We start from the raw sequence: 25986 nt of genomic DNA, 5'->3' as shown, positions 1-25986 counted from the left end.
ACTGAAGTTGCTACAGTTTGTACGTGCTTCCAGATGCCTGACATGGAGATTGTTTGAGGATATTTTAAAATCCAAAGTCCAGTAATATTTATGGACTCAAAAAAAATACAGTATTTCTATATGAACTATAAAATCTAGTGTAAATCAAAAATCTACAAAATAAAATCAAGGTTAGAATTAAATTTAAAGCAAGGATTTGATGCATTGAAAATTGCCTTTCACATTGATTGGACTTGTCACCTAAGTAAATATGCCCTGCCGCCAGCACAACTACGCCTTCCTGAGATTTTGATGACTCTGTGTAAGTAAAGTAAGTGTTCAACCACTCATTCATGAAGTACTTACTGAGCAACTACTACTGTGTTGCAGGGACTGTGCTAGTTCCTGGGGAAAGAATAGTGAGTAAAAACAGATCCAGTCCTACACCTGTTGAATACTGTCCTCAGTGTCCCAAAGCTTCCTTACCTTTCACATGCTCACAGTTCTGTCCCTCTCTCCTGCTTCTTTTCATCTATTCCTGATCTCAGGTAGTGACCCTGTCATCTACTCAGTCACTTGAACTGGACATCAGGATCTTACGTTTGAATTTCACTATCCAAATCCAAGTTTATTTCTTAAATGTCTTCTGAATCTATCCCCTCTTTTCTTACCTGACTGCCACCGGGTTAGGTCAAGGTTTATCATCTGTTATTTAGACTAACTCAAGAACTTTCAAAACAGTTTCACAGCCGGGTGCAGTGGCTCATGCCTGTAATCCCAGCACTTTGGGAAACTGAGGCAGGTGGATCATTTGAAGTCAGGAGTTTGAGACCAGCCTGGCCAACATGGTGGAACCCCATCCCTACTAAAAATACAAAAATTAGCTGGGCATGATGATGGGCACCTATAATTCCTGCTATTCAGGAGGCTGAGACAGAATTGCTTGAACCCAGGAGGCAGAGGTTGCAGTGAGCTGAAATCACACTACTGCACTCCAGCCTGGGCAACAGAGTAAGACTCCGTCTCAACAAAAAAAAAGTTTCACTATTATGAATTTGCCTTCCCGTGACATCCTTCACCCTCTGCCAATTTTGTTGTTATAAAATATAAATTGGTGTGTGTGATGTCTCTTAGGTTACTCTTCACTACTTGCCATGCAAATGAGCAAGTCGCCAAATGGCCCAGTCACCAGGTCGGCTGGAGCAGCATTCACGGAGGAAAGTCATGAAGGACAAGGAGCAAATATGCTGTTGTGTTTTATTATTAAAAATAAGGAAATTCTACCCTCCAAGAAAGGAAACCTGAAACTATGCTGGGCTTTTTAGTGCTGTAATTAGGGATGCACCAAACCCTCCCTCGTGCTATTCAGAGACTGAGCTGTAACATACTTACTAAGATAGGGTAGAATCCTGGCTTTGGGCTGTTTTATCAGCTTAGTGTTTGCAGGGAATGGAAAGCCAGTGTAGCTATGATGGGTGACTCAGGTACAAGTCTTGTATATACAGTTCAATGGCATAGATGGCCAGAAACGGTGGCCATTTTTTTCCATTTTGTTTTATTTTGTTATGTTATGTGCTCAGCAGCATCTCTTTCTCTCTCTCTCTCTCTCCCTGGCAGGCCATGGAGATAAATCAAAGAATCAAATCTATAAGGAAAATAATGTATAAAAGCACCCCCAGGTTCACACCTTCTATCTCTACTGCTCAGTTAGGAACCCCCCAACTGACTGGGAGTCAGTGCTTTCCCCCCCACTTCACTCCTGCTTGTCTGAGGCAGACAGTACTCCAGAGCCAGGTAGGCGTTGGGGTAGCAGTGGCAAACAGTTAAAAATGAAGACATTGTAGTCCTGGAACCATCTGACCCCTTTGGTACTTCCATGGCTGCCTCCCCCAGGCAGCCCTCCGGGAGTCTGTGGGCTAAGGAGAAGCTGGGGCTGTGGAGAAGCTGCCGGTGGCTGAGAACGTGTGTGTTTGGTGGGTGCTGTCAGCCGCTGTCACAGGAACTTCTCAATCTTCTAGAAAGAAACCCAAAAAAAGAAAGCAGATAACAGCCTCGGGACAAAGGAGAAAAATCCCAAGTGTTCACACAGTTACATGGAGTCTTTCTGGCAAAGAGAACATGTAGCAGCTTTGAATATTGGGGCATCTCCTTTTTACTCGGGCATTCTATACCCTACAAGTGAAATAGGGCACAAGCCCTAAAGAAATCGAAGTGCAAGAAATTCTAAGAGGACTAGTTTTTTTTGTTGTTGCTGGGTTGTGTGACATTTTGTTTTTTCCCAGTGACAAGCCCAGTTTTTGGTAGGCAAAGGCTGGAGGGAAGGATCACTCCCCAGTGCTGTGCTGAATTCTGCCTGGAAGCTGCTGCACTGGATCTTCCCTCCATACCATTCCCCTGACTCACAGCCGTCCTGGAATAGGAAGGCTCCAGGTCCACTTCCTGGAGCACCGCCAGCACCTCACCCCGGCTACAGAACACAAATGGGATTGATTGCATCAGCTTATGGTTGCAGAAGAGCTAGTCTCTTCCTTGGCTTGCTGAGAATACTGGGAATCCAAGCCTTGCTACTGATGAGGATTGAGGGCCTTAAGCTCTGAGCCCCATCTGGTTTCCATGCAGCTCTACAGGAGGCCACTTCTTTTTCCTGTCTACAGGGAATCAATCTTGAGCAGGTTCATCCTTTCATCCTTCCTGGTTACAACCTCTGTGATAAAGTTCAAACCCCTTTGAGTGGCACACAAGGTTTTTAAGATATGAACGCTCTGAGAATGTCAGCTAATATAAGCTTATCAACTGCCATCCATCTGCTTCCTCCAGCTCTTCATTACTTTATTTTTGAGACAGAGTCTCACTCTGTCATCTAGGCTGGAGTGCAGTGGTGAGACTTCGGCTTACCGCAACCTCTGTCCTCCCACCACCCCAGCTAAAGCTCAGTCTCCAAGTAGCTGGGACTACAGGAGTGCGCCACCATGCCTCGCTAGTTTTTGTATTTTTAGTAGAGATGGGATTTCACCATGTTGGCCAGGCTGGTCTTGAACTCCTGGCCTCAAGTGATTTGCCCCCATCGGCCTCCCAAATTGCTGGGATTACAGGCAAGAGCCACCGTGCCTGGCCCTAGCTCCTCATTACTTTTTACTTTTATTAAGTGTCTTGCATATCCCAGAACAATTCGTGTTTTTTGTTTCATCTTCACATTTGTACATGTTGTTCCCTCTGTTCAGAATGCCCTTCCTATCCTTATCTGATGAATTCTTGTTTATCTTTCAAGATACAGCTAAAGCATCATAAGTTCTGTAAACCTTCCCATTTCTCTCTCCCACGTCTCAACCACCCAGCAATGTTGATTAAAAGTCTGTTTCTCCCCAAATTTGTATATGTCTCTCTTAATACAATTGAATAACAATTATTGTATAACATTTCAATAATTGAATTGTCAACATTGTTATTGAATAACAATTAATGGCTCACATGCTTTCTGCCGACCACACTGTGAGCCCCTTCAAGGCAGCACATAGACGGGGTCTGGCACATAACATAGCAGGTGGAAAATTAAAATGTACTGAACGAATGATCAAATGGATGGCTGCTTTTCGAAAGCCTTTGCACCCACACGGCATCAACTTAGGTCAACCCAGGTCAATGTAGGCAACAGCAATGGAAGAAGGAAAGGTCCTGGATATTCACGATAGTGCATGGCATGTGTGATGGTATGTGGACAGTCACCCTCTAGGTGTGCAGGACTTCATCCTAATCTTGAAACGACAAGATCGTACAATTTAAAAGTCAAGCTACAGTATTAGTTCTGGACATGTAGTTACTTTGTTTTGTTTTTGTTTCTTTCACTATTCTTATTCTCTTTTAAGACATACATTATTCTTAAGAAATTGTTATTGGATGGAGCTGAAGGACATTTTGATACTTGTGAAGATAATTTCTTTTTCTTACAACCACTTCTTATTTTCCACCATTGTCTTTACCATCTTATTTCAAGTGATAATGGTCTCTTGCCTGGAATTCTAAAAAAGTTATCTTTTGGGCTTTTTGTACCGAATTTGGCCTCTTCTCCAGTCCACTACTGCATTGTAGCCTGAGTTAACTTTTTAAAACGCAAATCAGATCATGCCATCATTGTGCTTAAAACCCTTGATGGTCTTCCTACTAATTTTTAGGATAAAGAAAAGCTCCTTAAGACCTGATCTCTTCCTGTGGCTCCAGCATCAATTTCCAAAATGTTCCCTTTCACCCTCATACCTTGCTTTACTAGCCTTCTTTCATATCCTCACAAATACTGTGCTCTCTCCTTCTGTACAGGTTTTTCAACAGAAACCTCTACTATCCATTTTCCTGGAAGACTTGCCTCCTCTTACCTAATTAACTTACATTGATCCCTTACATCTTGTTTGAGAATCATTTCCTGGGGAGGAGGGGGCTGGTCCTCAGAGCACCAGGTAGCTTTCATTTTCAACTGCATTATTCAATTCTATAGCTATTTGATTCAAGTTTCCTTCCCTCACCAGCTGGGAACCTCCCCAGGGATAGTGTTTAATTCTGGAGGATAGGGATTTATGTATCTCGGTTTGTAGGATAGCGCTTGAGACATAGAAATTCAATACATTTCAGTGGAATGAATGAATGAATGAGTTGAGCTGCTTGGTTTTGCTGGATACAATCACGAAGTATATCCTGGTGTACCTAGAGCCTATGTTTTGGTATAAATATAAAGAGACTTGGAGTGTATTAACAGAGAGTGGAGGGGAAAATCCTCGAGTTGGAAGCAGTCAGCATAATGATAAGGCATTTTTTGCTCATTAGCTCAGCTAGGTCTGGGTTCTTGTCTCATGATCAGGAAGTAGGCACAGAGACACTGGAAGTGTGAGCAAGGCAGGGAGTTTTATTGAATGATGAAACAGGTTTTAGCAGGGAGGAAACACAGAGCTGGACACCTTATCCAAAGGTGGGAAAGCTCTCAATATGGCTGAGTCTGGGGCTCAAAATCGGTAGTTTGTGTTGATTGGTTTGTAAGTATGCAAAAAGTCAAAGTGAAGATGTCACTCAAAGGCTGACTCAACAGTGTAGGAAGCCAATATATGCAAAATAGGGGAAGGGTGGAGATCAATTAGAGGAAAGTGTGCCAAATGAGCAGGTGGAGTCTCAATCCTGTCCGAGGATTTAACTTGTAGCTTGACTTTCAGGCTTTAAACTGTCCGCGGCTTGGAGGTGGGGTTTCGCCAGGACCTGGCCCAATCTATCTAGTCATTTGGCTGCCTCCTGTCACTATCAGTAAGAAATCTCAGAATAACTGTCCCAGACTAAAGCCTTTAGGGCTAACTGTGAAGATAGTCAAACAGGGTGACAGCAGGCCCTTTTGTTACCATATCATCCTTGTGTCGTTAGATAATACAAGTCTCAGGTGTTGCAATGAAATCAATCTGAAGGGACACCATAATGGAGAAATTGCTGCTGTTTTTGAAGATGTAAAAATCATAGTCAGAGATGTCAGCTCAGCCAGTCTCTGCCTTCTCCCCAACCAGAACTAAATGTGACAGAGCAAAAATCTGAACTGGCTCCTAGGTCTCTTCCCTGCCAGGAGCTGGCATCTCCAGACTCTCAGCTCTTGTGTTGGGGCCTTGGTGCTCTTCAGTCTTCTAGCCATCAAATATTCTTGTACCAATTTTCCCACAAAGCGAATGAGTGGGATTTGTATTTGGAAACCACAGCTATTATAATACCAGTATCTTTGAAATTGACATACTGTCTCCCTGTTGGTTTTCAATTTATCTTGGACCAGCTGCTGGAGGAAAACACTTTTTAGTTTTTGTAGCACCATGGAGCCAATATGTTTAGGAAACAAGCCAGTCAATATAGCTCCCAACAAAACTCTTGGCAGAGACAGAAATAATTTTTTAACCTCTTGAACTCTTAACAGGAAAAAGGTTTCATCCAGATTATGGACACTAAACCTTGGTTGGTATGGGCAGTTTGAACAATCATCCTTTGAGTTGAAAACTTTTCGACTGTTCTTGGACTTAGTAAAGGACATACATTAAGTAATCCCCTAGGTCTTCTTTTTCAGCTTGTAATCACATTTCCAGGAAATGGCCCTGTAAAACAAGTAGCAAAGTGTTCTCTGCAATATTCAAAAGTAAGACTGTAACAGTTCAAAAATTAAAAAGTAAATGATAGTCATTCACTTAAAACATTCGCTTAAGGCATTTTGTAGTTTCATTGCTGACCTTTTATTGCATCATGAACAAATAGAGGCAAGAAAGGATTTAGAAGATAAAGATTTGGGCTTCTGAAAATAAGCATTCAGTGGTAAGGATTTATAGGATGTAAGATAGATGAAGTAAGGGCCAGGAAACCTTTGGGGAAAAAAGGCAAACTGTTATCATATGAATAAAAATAATGGTAGTAAAATGTCAAAGATTATGTCATGTCTTTAAAAAGAGAATACCTGAAGGAAATATAAATTTCACGTTTTAGGTTATGTCAGACCTTGGGGATCTTGATATATAGAAATTTCCTTTCACTTTTGTACATGTTGAGAGAAGATGTAAGAACAGTGGAGGGATGCAGAGAACAAGGGGACAGGAAAGGATGGTGTAGGGCACAGAACAGCAGAAAAATTACATGGAGCAGGGAAGTCACCAGAGCGATGTGGTGATTGGAACTCTCATATTTTATAGCTATTAATAGCTCATATTGACTAAATGATTCCTAAGTTTCAGACCTGGCACTTTTAATAATCACCATTTTATTTAATTCTTTCAATGACTCTATGGAGGTAATTTCTTACCTTTCCCTTTACCGCATGTTATAGATGAGGAAGCTGAGGCTAAGTACGCATCACAAATTACATTGGAAATGGCAGAAGCCTCTAATGCTGTAATTGTATAAATAACCATTTTATTCTCCATGACCTGGGCACTTAGAAGATGACTGAGGAATGATTTAGATATGTTACATATATTCATATGCGGTTTATATATGCTATTGTTCCATCTGTCTCTGAAGGTTTCCTCAATTAAGTTGTGCTTGAGAAGCATTGAGGATGAAATTGGCCAACCCCAAACTTTTTATTGCCAGTGCTTCCTGTGGGCTTGGCATTTTGTTTAGTACACTTACAAGAAAGTCATTCCAGCCTTGAAAATCATCCTGTTAATGCAGATTTTTTCTTACTGAGTCAGTTAATGGATATGTGAGCCAAAATGCTCATCAAAGCCACTGCTGATGAAACAACCAAAGCTTCATTTTCTTGAGGCTCCTAATGGAAACAAAAAGGAAATCTATGTGCCAATGGGAAATGCAGACATAAACTACCTACCTCATGTAAAAGACTGCCATGGTTGCAAGAGACATGGAGTGGCAATAAAGAGCAGATGCAAGTGAGTATGGCCAAATAGGAAAAAAGGCACATTTTAATGAACTTTTAAATACATTTCCATTTACTAATTATGAATCTGTGACCACCTGTACAAATAAAGCAATTAACATAAACTGTTTACAACTCCTTAAAAAGTTTCTTTTTTTGGGCCGGGCGCAGTGGCTCACGCCTGTAATCCCAGCACTTTGGGAGGCCGAGGCAGGTGGATCACGAGGTCAAGAGATCGAGACCATCCTGGTCAACACGGTGAAACCCCATCTCTACTAAAACTACAAAAAGTTAGCTGGGCATGGTGGCACGTGCCTGTAATCCCAGCACTTTGGGAGGCCGAGGCAGGTGGATCACGAGGTCAAGAGATCGAGACCATCCTGGTCAACACGGTGAAACCCCATCTCTACTAAAACTACAAAAAGTTAGCTGGGCATGGTGGCACGTGCCTGTAATCCCAGCTACTCAGGAGGCTGAGGCAGGAGAATTGCCTGAACCCAGGAGACGGAGGTTGCAGTGAGCCGAGATCGCGCCATTGCACTCCAGCCTGGGTAACAAGAACAAAACTCTGTCTCAAAAAAAAAAAAAAAAAAGTTTCTTTTTTTTTAAATTTCAATTTTCTTATTGCTCCTATTTTTAAAATTTGTATAAATGTATGGGGTACAAAGTATAATTTTGTTCCATGGATATACTGCATAGCGGTAAAGTAAGGGCTTTTAGTGTCTCCATCACCAGAATGATGTACAGCGTCCTCATTAAATAATTTCTCATTATCCAGCCCCCTTTTGCCCCTTTACCTTTCCGAGTCCCCATTGTCTATCTTTCCACACTCTAGGTCAACATAACAATTTCTTAATTGAAATAGATCCTGTCTATTTAGAGGAAAAATTATATTGAACATATTTTTCTTTTAATTCAGTATTTTAATTTCAAATTGGAAATAAGTAAGTAAGTTAGTTTAAAAAAATTAACTCAATCCCCAAAATGTGACATTTTAAGGAAAGTGTCTAGGAAATATTAATGAAACTCAAATGTATTACAGAAAACCTACCAAAGAGTAAGTTAGTTCTATTTTTGCCATTTGATTAGATTTTATGGATACACTCTACAACTATAGTTTGTTGAAGACTGTGTGCTAGACTCTTTGCTAAATGTTTTGCATGCATTATCTGATAATCTCAACATATGATACTCATATTATTGTCTCCATTTTACATGTAGAAACTGAGGCTGAGCCTAAGTGACCTGCCTGGGATTTCCCAGCTAGATACTGGTTCCAAGCTGTGATTCCAAGTCAGGATTCAAACTGAGATCTGTTGAAGCTGACATCTGCAAATTTAGCCCTTTAAACTGCATTGCATTTCCTTTCAAATTAAGTAATATGCTGTAAAATGATTACAGTCTAGTGAAGTATCTCTCCTGATTTGTTTAAAATACCTATAATAGTGTATAAGGAGATTCCCATTTTGTTTTTCTTGTGGAAATGATAGACACTTACTTAGTTGCTAATTTCTGTAATGTGGCCCAAATTGTTTAAACCTAGCAATTTCATATTTAAGGATTTCTTTTAAGAAATTAACTGGACAAGTGCTCCAGGCTATATGTATCAGGTAAGTAACAGCAGGAGGACTTCTATATGGAATGGGTTAGTGATGGTGAGCTTATTAAAATGGGGGTTCTGTCTCTACAAGACCCCTTTTATGTAAGGTATTTTACATAAAATTAAGCAAACTTTATTTTCCATATAAAAGGAGAGAATAGAATGAGCTGATACTCCTTTTGAATCTACCTTCTTAGATCTGTTATAATTAAAAGATGTTTACAGCAGTATTGTTTATTATGGTGAAAAATTGAGAAAGACCTAAAATATTCCATATTAAGGAATTTGTTAAATTATGAACCACCTATACAGTTAAATACCATGTTGATATTAAAATCATGATGGAAAGATATCCATGATATCATATTAAATAAAAATGCACATTACAACAGTATTCATATGGGATCATCTGACCTCATTTTGACTAGCAAACAAGCTGTTTAGGAGGAGAAGTCCAAGCAACAGAGGGCTGAGAAATCACTACAATTAATATCTGAATATTACTTAATGTTATTTTGAAAAGAAGCAAGAGAGACTTTTCGAAGCCTTTGGACTTCTCTTTGTCAGTTAAAATCCTGAATTTTTACTAACTGCTTTACTTTAACAAACCCTGTATTTCATTTAAACCTGGCACAGAGAATGCAGTCTTTCCCAATCCTTGGCTAAATTTCCTGAAAACCTGTATTTTCCTATTATGTCTTTCTGAATAATTTAAGATATGCACTCTTCTCTAACTGCCTACTCTTGGAATAAATTCATTTATTAAGTCTGCTAGGGCCCTGCCTGTGTATGGTAGGATATGCAAATTGGCTACCAGTTAAGACAAATCTGACCTTCAAATTTTGGCTTTTACTGTTCAAAAAAAATCATTTGAACTGTCTGCCAACTTTTAAAAACTAGGAGGTTTTACATTAAAACCCGGAATTTTAGTATCACTTGGATAAAAATCAGAATATCTGGCAGTCCTGGCTCCCACGCCCATGAGTAGGGTATGAGCAGCTCCTGGTCCTGTTGCTTTGGCGATATGATTTTGGTTTGTCTGTGTGCTCACGTAACTCCGATCTTGAACTGTAGTTCCCATAATACCCACATGTCATGTGAAGGACCTGGTGGGTGTAATTTAATCATGGGGTGGTTACCCTCATGCTGTTCTTGTGATAGTGAGTGAGTTCTCACGAGATCTGATGGGTTTATAATGGGCTTCCGCCGGACTTCTTCTGCACTTCTCCTTGCTGCTTTGACGTGAGAAGGAACATGTTTGCTTCCCTTTCTGCCATGATTGTTTCCTAAGACCTCCCTTGCCATGCTGAACTGTGAGTCAATTAAACCTCTTCCTTTATAAATTACCCAGTCTCAGATATGTCTTTATTGGTAATATGAAAACAGACTAACACATTTGGTCATGTGATTTTTGTTTGCCACAGTCTCTAGCTCTTCCTCTTGCCTTCCTTCGATTCATTTATGTTACCTGCTTGAATTGTATAGGCATTTGATTTTGCACCTTGTGTACTAACTCTAAAATAATCTAAAAAGCTCATCTGCGTATCATTTAGCAATTTTCTTACCCTTTCAATCAGTGGTTTAAAAAAGTGAACAAATTTGCTCCATTTGCTTAGATAGATTCTTGGCATGTTTCCAGATAGTCTGGGGATGGATTAAATCAATTAATTAATGAAAACGTCTGTATGCCTATGTGGTAGGCTCTGGAGGCACTAAGAGTTACAAGACATGGTTCATCCCCTTGAGGGGCTTATTCTATGCTTGTGGAAGATGGTGTACACATCAGTAGCTAGTAAACTGTTACCCAGTGTCAAGAGCCTGGAATGTCTGGTTAGTGAGACTGACGGCAAGTTCAGTAGGTGTTTCTGTGGGAATGGACAGAATGTGCATGCCAATCCTAGAAGATGACATAGGTCAGGGAAGGTTCTGGGGAAGGAAGACCTCAGGTCATATCTGCGAGTTGGCAGATCGGGTGGGTCACAAACATCACTGTGCATGTGAATTGTATGATGTAGGGCAACTTGAGATTTCTAAGCTCTACCCAGAGATCCTATAACTAGAGGGCGAAGTGGACCAAGAATATGCATCTTTAATATGAATTCCATGTGATTCTGAAATATGTGTGTTACATTGTGAAAAAAGGGGGAGAAGATAAGCCAAGCAGGTCAGGGGAAATAAGTAAAGGTAGGAATGTGGGAAGGAAATTTAGAGGTTATAAAACTCAGCTTATTGGATGCTGGTATGTGGCGTCCTGGAAGGTAATTAAGGGAGGAATACTGGGAAGAGAGGGATACTCTGGAAATAACTTACTGTTCTTTTTATCAATAAGAAAGGAAGGCAGATACATTTTATGAAATTGGGGAAATGAAGTGTCAGCAGCAGCCAGTTATTCCCAAAAAGAATATTCTCTGCTTGATTTATTTGTATTTTAATGGAATAAAATAGTTGTATATGAGACAGTCAATCATAGACATGCTTTTTTTAAAAATGCAAATAATAGTTAATTAGCAGGCAATTGAGTCTGGTCCTACTAGTTTGGGTGCCTAATCAGTTAAATTGGATTAACAGTTTAGCAGCCTGCTGCATTACTGAGTAATTGCATGCTATTTATAGTTGAAAACAAAATGGATATCCTAATTTACACCACCTTTAAGTGTAGCAGATACTGAACTCAAGCTCACAGTTTCGGACCCAGCGTCTCATATAGTGACTGGTATATGGTTGGTTGGCACTCAATAAATACTTGCCAGATGTTCTTAATTGAAATTTGCTTGGTATTTGTAGTTCTTCATTTCTGAAAAAATTGAGTTGGATAGATTCATGGTTTTTTACACCATCAAATTCTTTGGGGTGTCTAAGTGTCACTTCCAGAAATAGACCTAGAAATTGGGGAGGGGTGTCCACTTTACCTCATCTTCTCTTTTGTATATATGTATATATATATTATATGCATATAATATATATATACACACATACATATACACAAAAGTATATATATCTGTGTTTGTGTATATATATTTTTGTATATGTATGCACATTTGTTTTTTAACAGAAAGGGTCTTACTCTGTCACCCAGGCTGGAATACAGTGACACAATCATAGCTCATTGTAGCCTCCAACTCCTAGGCTGTAGAGATCCTCCCACCTCAGCCTCCCAAGTACCTGGGATTACATGTCTGTGCCACAATGCTGAGCTAATTGAAAAAAAATTTTTTTTAGTAGAGACAGAGTCTCGCTGTGTTACCCAGGCTGGTCTCAAACTCCTGACCTCAAGCAATCCTCCTGCCTCAGCCTTCCAAAGTTCTGGAATTACAGATGTGAGCCACTGTGTCTGGGGTGTGTGTGTGTGTGTGTGTATATATATATATATATATGCGTGTGTGTGTATTTTAATAGGGGTTTTCTAGGTATACCTTGTTTAAAAAACAATAAAGGCTTCCATTTTGAAGCAAAGAAAAAAACAATAGCAACAGTAATAAGTTTGGAAGTCTCTGAAGTATTGAAGAAATGATTTGATTAAATTCCATGTGTATTTACAGGCCACTGTGCACAGCTTTAATACATAATTCTCATGACTTTTGGGGCATAAATGAATTCCAGTGTGCCTCTTGTCTGCTTGAGTTTTTGAGCATTCCTTGCACTTGTAGGGAATTTTATTGGACACTATATCTGCAGACCCTTCATAGGTCTGAAGGTTGAAAAATAATTTGGAAGGCAGATAATATAATAGAGAAAGTAAGGAGAAGGGGTGGGGGTGAGCCATTGAAGAAGCATTTATAGAGTTAGGGAGACAAGAAATTCAGGCTGTGCCTGAGAAACACAGGTGCATAAAATGGTGTGGAGGGAATACAGGCTGTATGCATAGATAATGAAGTGGTAGAAAAGAATGAACAGGAAGTTTATGGTGTTGAGAGGTCCTGGGTGGGTGCTTCAATGAAGATTCCAAATGTTTTTGTCTGTGGGCAAGGGATAACATGATACATTTTTTTTTTTTTTAATTAGAAAAGTGATTTTTACCAGCTTTTGTTTTAGAAGAATTGGGATATAAGAGTGAAGGATTGATGATGGGCAAGAACTAGAGGTCAACTTATAGCATTAACCCATTTTAAACAATAGTTACAATGAGGGTGGAAAGAGAAGAACGGAAGAGTCTTGGCAGAGGGAGATGTTAGGTGGATATTAAGAGAGAGGTGAGCAAAAAATGGCTCTGAGATTTCTAGCCTGTGTTGCTGAGAAAATGTTGGTCTATTAAAAATAAAAATAACAATTATTGATCATTTACCCTGTGCCAGACATAAGTTATTTAATCCTCACAACAACTGTAAGAAGTGAGTACAATTGTTACAAGTGAGACAACCAAGGCACTAAGGTTAAATAATTTGCCAATGGTCATAGAGAAATGTTAAAGCCAGGCACTGGATGCAGGCAGGCGGGCTACTGGATGATGGTCATCAGCATGATGATGTGCCTTCTGTATTTGGAGAAAAAGCATCTTTCAGTGGTATTTCCAATGAGGGGTTGCAAATATGATGTCTAGTGATGGCATGAGGTTTAGTTCTCTCTGCTTCTACTTCTTCCATTTTTTGCTTCAATACTAAGATGATTGGCACTACCTTTGACATGGTGGCCATGCCCTTAATATTTCCTTCCCTTTCCACCATGAAAAGAAGACAGTTTTGAGGACTTTTAAACTGCGGCAAACCTTTGCCTTAAAGTATAGGCTCAGTCTTTGTCATCTTACGGTTCAGAATCAACATCAGTAAAAAATTTCAATTCATTGGAACTTGACTATGAAATGTTTAATAAATCTGCTGCATGGGCACATGAACTGATACTATATGAGGATGTATCCAGAATAACAGATCATATGTACAACATACAAAACACTTTTTGGAATGCTTTCGTGTTCTTTTTTATAATGGATTGAGTAAGAAATTTTAATAGGCAAATAGTACCCACTATATAAATATTCACATTCAATTTCCAAAGAAGCATCCTGTGTAGAAAGCATCACGCTGAAGTTATCCTTTTAAAATCACAATTTTATTAATAGAATGGGGAATCCAAATCTTAGCAGCAGCTTTCTGGAAATTTGTTTTCATATAATTGAAGAACAGTTAAAAGTCCTTGAGTGGTAGGGAACTGCAAATATTCTATAATTAGCATTTACAAATATATATCTTCAGGGAAAATTTTGGGTAATTTTTTAAAGGGTTTAATAATTAAATATCTATAATGAGAAGCATTTTTTCCTCTGGAATAAGTGAACTAATTACCAGATATTTTCATCATAAAAAGCTTAACGTATGCAAAGTAAGAAAACAGCCGAAATTTTAATTTGGACTTCCAAGAGGCTAACTGACTGAAAAAGCAATACATGTTCGTTAACTTACTGGAAGGAACCAAAGCTGCTTTTGATTTGGCTGCATCTTGTCATTATTTTGTTTGTTTAGCTGGGCACCATGCTCGCTAGGAATTCGATTGTGGGAAGTTGCCAGCCCTCAGTTGAAGTAATAAAGCAAATGGGGTACAGAGATAGAGAGATGTTCATATGAGGAGTATTGTTGGAGAGTTGGGGGCTTGATTGGTGCACTGGTTAGAATGTAATTAGGTACTTGAGCAGGGTGGTGCAATTAAATATGTTAAGGAGGGCATAATTAGGTGGGAGGCTTAATGATATAATTACATTCATAAGAATGGGGCTGTAATTAAATGTGAGGCAGGGGTGTGTATTTAGATGTGTAAGTTGAGGTTATAATTAACATATGGGCAAGAAATTAAATTATGTGTGTGGGTGAAGGATAATTATGTGTGGGAGTTCATGAGGATACATGGGTAAGGGTATATAGAAAGAAATGGGTCAGAGTGCAATTAGATGTGTGAGTTGATGTTCTTATGGACAAAAACTTGAAATTTTTATTAAGAAGGGCAAACATATGTTTTGACATCATGACTGGTAGCAGGTGGCCTGTAGTAACAGCCTTTCAGGCCACTCTGAAGGCTTGCAAAGCAAACTCTCTGCTTTTCCAATATGAATTGAGACCTGCAGCTTACACTGCTATTGATTCTTCTTAATTGTAGCACTTGGTGCCACAATTCCAAATACTGAGTGGCTGGATAATTTTTCTAGCTTTACAACACAACTGCATGACAAGGAAGACTTGCTCCCCCTTCCTGTCAAAGAAGAAAGAGTTTGGAGGGAAAACAAACACTCAAAGAAGAACAACAAAATCCTTATACCACCACCAACAAACACCCGATTTTTCTTTATATTGCCAAGTGTGAAAGTAAGCATCATGCTTTTAGCCAAAATGGTACATAAATGTGTTACAAAATGAACAAAACTTAGTTATGGTAGCCTCATTATTTTAAATTTCTAAAACAACATGTATTCATAAATAATTTTGGCATCCTCCCAACATATAAAAGCAACAATGCAACAAATGTAGGCTGCAGGTAAAAGAGGAACTAGGGAGCGGCAGAAGGGAGCCAGGGGAAGAATGATCACAAGAAAGTAGGTGGAAAATTACTCAGGGGATCTCAGAAACTTACATGGAAGCAGCGAAGTATGGTAAGAGTGATCATAATAATCTGATATATTCTATATTAAACTTAAAACATGGAGGTTCTTGTTGTCATCTTCAAAAGCTAGAGAACATTTCAAATATTAGTTTGTTGCTTAGATAACTGTTAAAATTAAAGATATTTAACTGGTCGCTAGTCTGCTTAAATTGATTCAATCTAGCACTCGATTCTCATAAACCCCAGAGCCTCAGAGCCTCCTCATATCTGTTCAGGTCTTAGTTCTGACAGAACTCCAGTATTGATAGAACCCTGGTGAGCTGGTTGCTTCAGGGATTCTGAGGTTTTTTAGATTCAAAAAGAATCCGAAAAGGATTCAAGAAATCTATATTTAATGTTAGTTATTTTTTATAACGTGGATGTAGGGACATTGCAGCCTGCCACCAATCTCTTGTTCTGCCCTTTAGTGGTTTTAAAGAACTTCTTTTGAATTGTTAGATTTTGATTTTACATCAATGTGTGATGCTGATTTTTAAAATTGTAGACATGCCTCAAAGGCGGCCTCTCTCAAGGGCTGTTGTAACTTAATTTGTAATCAGAAGCACTCTTAATAAAATGCGTATTCCTGTGAAAATTGCTGTTGCATCCAATTCTCTATCTACTAAGTTTTTCTTTTTCTCCATGCATATCCTACTTTTTGCCCTGAGCAGTTCAGACACTGCAACAATTAACGATTTATGGCGGTTAACTTATGTGCTTCTAGAGGTCACGCAATTATCATTCAAGACATCTAGTTATATCTGTGGGATGGAAGACGAGTACCTGTAGGTGTCAAGTCTCCTTGTGCCAGTGGTGGAGGTTGGTGCTGGCTCTGCTCTCAGGTTTGGGGGTGGAGTCCCAGCTCTTTGTTGCTTTGTGTGGATTGCACAGAGAGAGGAGGAAGAGGTGGGCTTCGGAAATGACTCTAGTAAATGATAGTTTGTTCACTTAATTATAAAAACCATTCTGAGATGCTCCAGTACTATTTACATAGGCACAAAAAACAGGGTTTAAATTCTTCAGATTTGAATAGCATTTTTCTAGAAGTCACGCTGTCAGCCAGGAATGTGTTTGCAGCTGGCACTTTGTAGCTTGCTTCTGAAAAATCTTCTAGCTTGAAACAAGTCTTTCCACTCTCATGCATACTATAAAACACCAAAGACCACAATTTTGTTTGTCTTTTTTTCACCTTCCTAATATTGTCTAACAGACAGAACTCTCCACTACTTTCATATGCCTAGAGCTACAGATCTTAACTTAATGTTAATTCCTCAGAGGGATTTTCCCTAACCTTGTAGCACTCTGCACCTTGCTGTCATGTTTGTTAAATTCTGTTTTTCTATTTAGCATGTACGCTGCTTGAGTGGGGTACATGTCTACTTTGTTCACCATCACACTTTCAGCATCCATAACATCTCCTGTTCCATACAAGGTGCCCAATGAATAGTTGATGAATGAACAGAGAAGTTAGATATCAGGGCTATTTGAGAAGAGGCACAAATGATGCAGCCGGTGGAAAAGGAGGATAAAGCGTATCTCAGAAGCAAGGCGCTGAATGGCCTTACTGATCAGTGCATATTTAGTGATAGGGCTCATGCTTGTTCTTCAAATTTGAAGATTAATTTATATATTCATTACAACATAAGGAAATGCCATTTTAGGTCCAGAAACTGCTAAGAATGGATTGGTTGCTCCAGGAAAAATTTGTGACTAAATAGCTAATTATTGAACAAACTGTTGATCATCTCATCTGTACTTAGTCCAGATGTGGAGTGTTGATAAAAAAAAGATAGGATACCTGCAATGATTTCTACGAAAATATCCATTATTAAAACTCGTGACTTGATAGAAGTTGTATTAATAAATACAACCTCAAAGGACCAATGACCAAATATATTAGTTTGTTCAAAATCTATATAAATTAGCCTGGGCACATGGTGAAACCTTGTGTCTACCAAAAAAAAAACAACAAAAATTAGCTGGGCATGGTGGTACGCACCTATAGCCCCAGCTATTCTGGTGGCTGAGGCAGGAGGATTGCTTGAGCCTAGCAGGCTGAAGCTGCCATGAGCTGTGATTGCACCACTGCACTCCAGCCTGGGGACACAGTGGGACCCTGTCTCAAAACAAACAAACAAACAAACAAACAAACAAAACTATATAAATCTTTGAAATTGAAAATATCTCACACAAATATAGAGTAAATATTACAATGGTCTAGCAAAATACTAACTTTCCCCTAAGGAATGCAATTTTGTTAGTATATAATAATGCATTAATATAATATATTTATATGGGACCTCAGAGGTTCCTGATAATGTTCAATGCCTCACCTTGTTTTAACTCTCAAAAGTCTTGGAAGATGGAACAGATGGTTATTATCATGCCTTGTTTCCAGTGAGGTACTGAGGGGTAGAGGGGCCTAGCAAATCTGAATCTCAATCCAGATGATTAACATAATATGGTCATTAATAAGATGGCCATTAACAGATGGAACAGTTATAGATGAAAAAATTTGGACAAAGATCCATAGGATGGTTAGTGGCTGAGCAGGAAGAGAACATTTTTTAGGCTGGGCGCAGTGGCTCACACGTTTGATCTCAACACTTTGGGAGGCTGAGGTGAGCAGACCGCATGAACCTAAGTTTGAGACCAGCCTGAACAAGCATGGCAAAATCCTGTTTCTATGAAAAATACAAAAAATAGCCGGTGTGGTGGCACACACCTGTAGTCTCAGCTAGTTGAAAGGCTGAGGCAGAAGGATTGCCTGGACCTGGGAGATCGACGCTGCAGTGAGCAGTAATGGCACCACTGTACTCCACATGGGCGATACAAAGCTATCCCTCTCTCAAAAAAAAAAAAAAAAAAAAAAAAAAAAAAAAAAAAAAAAAAAAAAAAAAAAAAAAAAAAAAAAAAAAAAAAAAAAAAGAAAGAAAAAGAAAAAAGCCTTTGAGCTTATTACTTTAGTTAATCTAATTTATCCTTGCCTTTACAGTAGGTTTTTTTAGTGTTGCCAAGAGTGTTATAGCATACTCTCAAATCCAGTAGATTATTTTCTTCCATAGGTACAAGGAGACACATTTGAAAAGACAGCATGCAATGCCTTAATAAAAATATTCTCTGTTAAAATAGTAATATTCATGTGGCAGTGGATGACCAAACTTCTTTCTATATAAGCATACTCAAAAAGGAAATCTTGCTCCTACATCATTCTGGAAAACATTGACCATTGCCAAAAGAAATTGAGGAGATATTCTTTGAGTATTAATGAGAGAGTATTATCTCAATTACTTTAAAAAATCCATAGTATTTTCTCAGTTAAGTTTTTTGTCTATAAAGCGTTGGTGTGCTGTTATTGTTCATTGATGTATTATAGTGCCCAGAGAGTGCACTCAGGCACTTAAGAAATATTTATTGAAATGAAATGAAATTGCTTGTCAATAATAAAAAGTCAAATGGCTTTTTTTAAACCCCTGGATTTTTGTTTGAGGGCGTTAGGGGGTGGTATTTTAATAGTGCATGGATGTAATAGCTAAGTTTTCTGTTAATAAAATTATTACTAATTGTTAAGATAGAGGTGATAAGTTACTATTTTACCATGTTCTACAAAAACCATGAAATCTAGGCATTTCATGGCTTGAACAAGCCAGGGAAACTGCTAAAAGGAGGTAAGAAATGGAAAAGGGAAGGAAGATGAGTGGACTGCCATGCCAGTGGCTTGGTTAGATGCTTTATATACACAAGCTCATATAATTTCATGAAAACCTGTGTGAAGTTATCCCCCTTCCAAGACAGGAAGCAGAATACAGAGGGGTTTGACAGCCCACCCTCCAATTCCATAGTCTCACAATTTGGAAATTAGGAGATAATGTTTATATCCAGGACTATGTTGCTGCTTCCAAAAGCTATTTGTTTGTGGGCCAGATTCCTGCCAGAAAACCTGGAATTGCAAGTCTAATAGTTTCAGGCAAGAATCACTCTTTGACAACAACTAAGGGGATTTTTATTTGGCTTTTATAAAGCAAACTAGATATTAGTTGAGGATGAGTGAACCCAGATTTTTCAAATAAGCTATATGAAAATAGATATGCAAATGTACATGTATAGCTTACTGAGTTCAGGTTTTTGTCCTTATTGCTGAAATAAATCTATCTTTTTCAAGGTCATCAGTGACCTTCCTGTTGCAAAGTCCAGTGGCAATTTTCAGCTGTTGTCTTACTTAATCTGTTAATAGCATTTGATGTAATTTTTCTCCCTTTTCTTGAGACACTTTTTTTTTTTTTAACTTGGATGATTCTTAGACCTCTTCTCTTTTCCATCTGCACTCATTCACCATCCAGTCTCTTGACTTTAAATACCCATGCTGATCACTCTCTATTTTCTATCTTTAGGAAAGACCAACTCCCTGACTGCATAATAATATTCAGTTGCCTACTTGACATTGCCACCTGGGCATCTAAAGGACATTGTGTACTTGACATATTTAAGATTGAACTCCAAATCGTTCCCTAGAAACCTGCTCCTCCTGTAATCTTCCATATGTCCGTAAATGGCAAGTCTATCTTCACAGTTGTTCAAGCCAGAACTCTTGGCATCATCCTTGATTTCTCTTTTTCTCTTGCCCTGTTTTCATTGTATCAGCAAAGCCAGTCAGCTCTTTCTCCAGAGTATGTCCAGAATCTGGCTACTTCTTCCCACTACTTCTGTCATTGTCACCTTGGTCCAAGAGCCACCAAAATCTCTCACAAGAGACTCCTATCTGGTCTCTCTCTTTCTGCCCATGACATTCTACAGCCTGTTCTCATAGCAGTATAGTGATTGCTCCAAAATATGTCATAATGTCACTCCTTTGTACACCAATATTGACTTGATTCTCATCTTAGAATAAAAACCAGTGTCTTTACAATACCCTACAAGGCCATTCAGAATGTATTCCCCAACCTCCCTATTAGTCAACTCTCTGATATCCTTACTACTCCTCTCTCCTTTGCTTCTTCATCTCCAGATACAACAGGCTCTTTGCTCCCCTTTCCCCATCCCAGGAATGTTTTCTTTTACGGTCTCTGCACCAAAGGTTCCCACAGAGATCTGTATGGCTCACTACCTCATCTCCTGCAGGAATTTGCTCACATGCCTTCTTTGAGTTCTTCCCTGATCACCCTTTAAAATTGGAGTTCCTGGGACCAGGTGCAGTGGCTCACTCCTGTAATCCCAGCACTTTGAGAGGCAGAGGTGAGCTGATCATCTGAAGTCAGAAGTTTGAGATTAGCCTGGCCAACATGGGGAAATTCCATTTCTACTGAAACAAAACAAAACAAAACAAAACAAAAATGAGCTGGGCATGGTGGCATGTGCCTATAATCTTAGCTACTCAGGAGACTGAGGCAGGAGAATTGCTTGAATCCGGTAGGCAGGGGTTGCAGTGAGCCGAGATCTTGCCACTACACTCCAGCCTGGGAGACAGAGCAAGACTCTGTCTCAAAATAATAATAATAATAATAATAATAATAATAATAATAATAATTGCAGTTCCTCTCCAAAAGCATCTGCTAATGCCAATGCTTTCATTCTTTCCAGAGCTCATGTCACCATCTGACCTACTATCCATTTTACTCATTTATCTTTATGTATCTTCTGTTTTCCACTCTAGAATGTAATCTCTGTGGGAACAGGAATTTTTACTTATGTCCCTGTCACCCAAGGCAGTACCTGACGCATAGTAGGCACTTTGTAAATACTTTTGGAATAAACAAACAGCTACTTTTTAAATCTTCATCTAACAAATTATAGCTCTAACTAATGTTTTTCCAGTGTTGATTCCAAGCCCTCCTCTGTTTCTTGCCCATCTCTCCTCTCTGGATCTGCTCTGATGTTTGTTGGACTGGTCTCTGGTGTAGTAATGCAGGAAATTCTTAACTCTCTGCTGGCAAATGCTTAGGCATTACACTTTATGTACTGCATTTTTATCAACAGTATTTTCATAGCTCTGGCTGTTCCTTTGACAACTAGAAAATCAAAGGAATAAAATCCTCTTCTCATGCTGCATTAAGTGGCCACCTCAGTTACCAACGAACACAGAAACTCCTGGAATTTTATTTTTGGTTAACCTCCTTCCTGCCTATATGAGGCCCCACAGTGTATATTCATATACTTATTGCATTTATTCTTTTGGAATAACCCATCTTATTTCCTTGAGATCCATCTAGGGTGGATCTCAAGGAAATAAGTTGGGTTATTTATTTATTTATTCTTTCAGAATAACACATTATTTGCTTGAGATTCATCTAGGGTGGTTATTTTTTATACCAGTTGTGTATATGTAAGGTCTTCCCCCAAAGAATTCCAATTGCTTTGCATGGTTTCAGCAAGCAGGAAATTCTGTACCTGGCAGTTCTTGCTGACCCAGCTAGAAGTGGCTGAATGACGCATTTCACTTTCAGGGGCTATTGCTGGGTTTTCATATTCATACTATAAATGGCACACTCAGATACACTGAACATTTTCTTTGCAGTCCACTTCAGTGTTGCCAGAAAGAAAGTCACATGCTATCTGGTTCTGTGCAAGTCACTTGCCCCTTAGTGGCTCCTAAGTTCTAGACAGACCCACCCAGAGTGTTTATTTGCTCATAAACACAGCATTACTGTCAGCAAATACTTCTGTGCCTTTGTTGCTTTCTGTGCCTGGAAGAATCCTACTTATTTTTTAAGCTTCCTCCCAAGTGAGAAAGCTTTCCCTGAGTTGGCTCAGCAGAAATGCCTTCTTCATCCTTGTGGATTGCATCCCGTGTGTATCTCTTTGGCAGCAACTTCAGCATTATAATGGAGTTTGTTACTTAGCTTTGTATTTTCACACTCTTATCATCCCTTTCTCTACTCACATACCAAATTGTGAACCCTCAGGCCTGTGACTTGTGTCTGCGTGTATATATCCCCAACAGTTAGCAAAGGAAATGTTCAGAAACATTTGTCGAGTGAGTGGCTGATTGTATGAATGAATGAAATTGCAATCACATGGGAGAATAGAGCTCATTTGTTTCCAGCTTAATGGCTTTAAAAATAATCCTATATTTAGTTTGTGTTTCTTTTTAATTTTCCCTAGCGAACACCTTCTGCTATGTGCATGGCCAATTGTAGATGAAAAAAATAAATGTTGTTATATTTAAATACACTTCAGGAACAGTTTTTTAAAAATTTGCTTTTTAAATTTCAAGGCAACAGACTAGTGTGTTCCTTACAAACTTCTTGGCATCTTTCTTTTCACATGCTCTTTTTTTGCTCGACCCAGTCTTCAGTCAAATTTCTCCAAAGGGTCTGCTGTAAACAATGATTTTGTGAGTGGTTGTGTGTTCTTTGCAGTGAAAACCCGCCTTGTTTTCTGTTGCTAGGCAACCCCATTCCAGCTGCCATTGAAGAAATGCGCGGTGGTGGGAAATGGTGGGATTCTGAAGAAGAGTAGCTGTGGCCGTCAAATAGATGAAGCAAATTTTGTCATGCGGTAAGAGAGAGCACCCACAGCGCGGCCTCTGCCTTCTCTCCTTTTCCCCACCCCTCCCGTAAGCCCTGGGGCTTTTCAAAACTAGTCAACTGTGATTAATCAGTTGTAGCACGCTCCTTAGCTTTACTTCCAGCTCCTAGACAAGCGAGCTTAGGAAAGCGGTAAGGGGGAACATGCCCCAAGAAGGTACAAAGCCAAGAAGACTCAGTGGAGATACCCATTCTGCTGTGAATAAAGGCAGCAGTGGAAAGTGGAAAATCTCAGCTCTCATTTTAGATGGTAGAGTCAGGTGATTCTGACTTTTTCAATTGTTCCTTCCCTTAAGGCTAGCTCTCTATGAATAAATATCTTTATTGATTCATTTTATTTTGTTTCCTATTCTTCTTAGTTTTTTCACCAAAGCATTTGTAAGTAGCAAGTGGGATCTGAAGAGGGATTAAATATTTGAGTGGGTGGAAAACTGGAACAAAGGAGCAGGGGTAAATTTCAAAACAAGGAGGATGCTTGGTAAAGGGACTGAGCAGAGTGGTGATGTGCACATCAGTTCCAAGATAAACAGGAGGCCCCCACAGGAGCATGAAAAAAGGTTGCTGAGACATATTCAGCCAGAAGCAGACTGCCAAATTGTAGTGGCATCAGCCTGCACTGCTGGGTGATTCTGCCCAGACATGCTTACCAGCCAGGTATAGAAGGAATGACAGCAAGTGATTGGATGAGGATAGGTTTGGCATTATCTGAGTGAGAGGGAAGAAGGACACAGAGTGACAACATGGGGGGCTCTGGCTAGAGTGGGCGTAAAGTGACACACCTTGAAATCTGGGCTGGGCAAAAAGAAGGCTCTGAGATGAGTTAAGGAGAAAGGAAAGGAGCAAATGATGGAGTCATTCAGAGCAGGGATGAGGTAAGGGTGGCTCCTGGCCATGAATGAAAAAGAAATAGAAGAAGAAGAAGGTAAAGTCAAAGAATGGCTTTCTGGAGCATCTGGCGGATGAGTGGACATGTTGTAGAAAAAGAAAACATTCATTACTGAGCAAATAAGGGAACCTTGAGGACAGACTCTGAGGGGCCTTTCAAGTGGACCCTCAAGCCTCACTGAGGTGGGAATGATTACAAACCAAGTGCCAGCAGACTCCGTGGCCAGTAAGGGTGAAGACGGCAGCAACACCAAGGACAGAAAGCTGAGTGAGATTCTGCATTCCTGTTTATTTTTAAGTGTAAATGAGTAACAGTCTAGGAGTGGAAAAAAGGTAGCCAAGAGAATGCTAAGCAACCTCTGAGCCCTGAGTTAAGTAGGGGCGGGAAGAGTAAAGACTTTGAGAGGGTTTTAGGAGAAGCCATGTAGTTGTGGGGGCTAGGTTCACTCTCACAGTTGGTCTCCTTGAAAAACACTTTTTTCTCACGTGGTGACGCCTGCAGGAGAGTCTACATCCTTCTATACTCACCCTTCCTTTGTTCAGGTACCCCCATTTGTATTTTTCGGCTATATTGCAGCTTTTCTTTTCAATATATACAAACAATAGAAAAATGGAAAAAATACAAATGCAGTTCTTTTAGTGCCAGTCAATGCAACACCTGCTTATTGAGCACCCATGACATATGGGCCTTGAGCTGGGTCTGGGAATGGTGTGTTGAACAATTCTGTAATGGATTTATATCCTGGAGATGTGCTTGCTACCATGGGGGAATTCAGACACATGGGAGCTTCTCAAGAGAAGTGGTGTGTGAGCTGAGTCTTCTCTTCATTTCACCCTAAGCAGAGAAACAGCCTGAGTTTTACTCAAGGGTCCAAGGTGAGAGAGACAGCGAGTGCTGTTACAGTGTCATGAACAGTGGAAAGAATGGCGTGAGATTGAGCCAGAGAGGTATTTAAGGCATAAGAGTGGAGAAAATCACCTAGAGGGCATGGATAGGTGAGAAGAGCAGAGCCCTGGTCCACCTTTAGGCACCCTCTCCAGTATTTTGGCATTAGGTGAGGCTGAGGAGCCAGCAAAGAGGACAGGAGGTAGGAGACAGGCCCTTGTGGTTGTTGACTAGGCCCGTGACCTACAGTGCACTGTTTTACCCTTGCTGGGGCCTAGCTTTCTAGTTTGTAGGAGGAAGCGGAAGTAGGCTAATTCCTCAGGCCTTCCCACTGTGGCAACTCTTACTCTATCGAAGACTGTGTGAATACTGTATCATTGTGACACCTTTTATGTAGTTCAGTTTAAATTTTCAAATTGTTCCTGAGTATGATTAGTTTATGTGCTCCTTCCAAAAATTTATGTAAGGAAGAAGAAATAGATAGTATTCAACTCATAGACGGAAAGAAGTTAAGTGATTTCAGGTGGCCTTGATACATGTAGAAGTATAAATGTACTTCATGCGGTATAATAAATGTAGTCTTGTATTATTCATGAGTGTGTATGTGTGTGTCATCCATTTGTGAAGATGGACATTTACTAACGTGTAGAAGACTAGGCTTAAGTACTGTAGAGAGTTATCTATTATTTCTTGTGGGCTGTATTTATCACAAGCAGAGAAGACTTTGTTAGCCTTATATGCAATCTGGTGTTGACATATTCAAGTTCAGAATTAATGAGCACTTCTGATTAGAGTACCTAGCGCAGTATTAAATATAATGTTTATAAAATATGGGAAGATGAGGGTTGAAAGAATTCAAACAAGGTAGCACCATAATTAGAACTATGTATGCATATGCCTTTGATTTAATTTCAAAAGTAGTGCTATTTTCATGACATATTTTAATTTTTAAAAGCCTTATGTATGGTTTAAATTATAGGAGTAATAAATGTTGATAGATTATTATTATTATTATTATTTTTGAAACGGAGTTTCGCTCTCGTTGCCCAGGCTGGAGTGCAATGGCACAATCTCGGCTCACCGCAACCTCCGCCTCCTGGGTTCAGGCAATTCTCCTGCCTCAGCCTCCTGAGTAGCTGGGATTACAGGCATGCGCCACCATGCCCAGCTGATTTTTTGT

General features: G+C 39.5%; 1 protein-coding gene across 1 annotated transcript in view; it reads left to right on the top strand.

Annotated features, from left to right (window-relative positions):
• Positions 1 to 25986, top strand: part of ST8SIA1 (ST8 alpha-N-acetyl-neuraminide alpha-2,8-sialyltransferase 1) — a 140393-nt gene that overhangs the window by 59425 nt on the left and 54982 nt on the right. The window contains exon 3 of the mRNA XM_017522970.2: positions 22897 to 23006. Coding sequence (XP_017378459.1) covers positions 22897 to 23006 — 110 coding nt within the window. The remainder of the gene's footprint in view (positions 1 to 22896; positions 23007 to 25986) is intronic.

The sequence above is a fragment of the Cebus imitator genome, unplaced genomic scaffold, assembly GCF_001604975.1.
Source record: "Cebus imitator isolate Cc_AM_T3 unplaced genomic scaffold, Cebus_imitator-1.0 Scaffold25, whole genome shotgun sequence".
Taxonomy (NCBI): domain Eukaryota; kingdom Metazoa; phylum Chordata; class Mammalia; order Primates; family Cebidae; genus Cebus; species Cebus imitator.
Note: the sequence above shows the minus strand (reverse complement) of the source record. Positions and strands in the feature narration are given on the sequence as shown.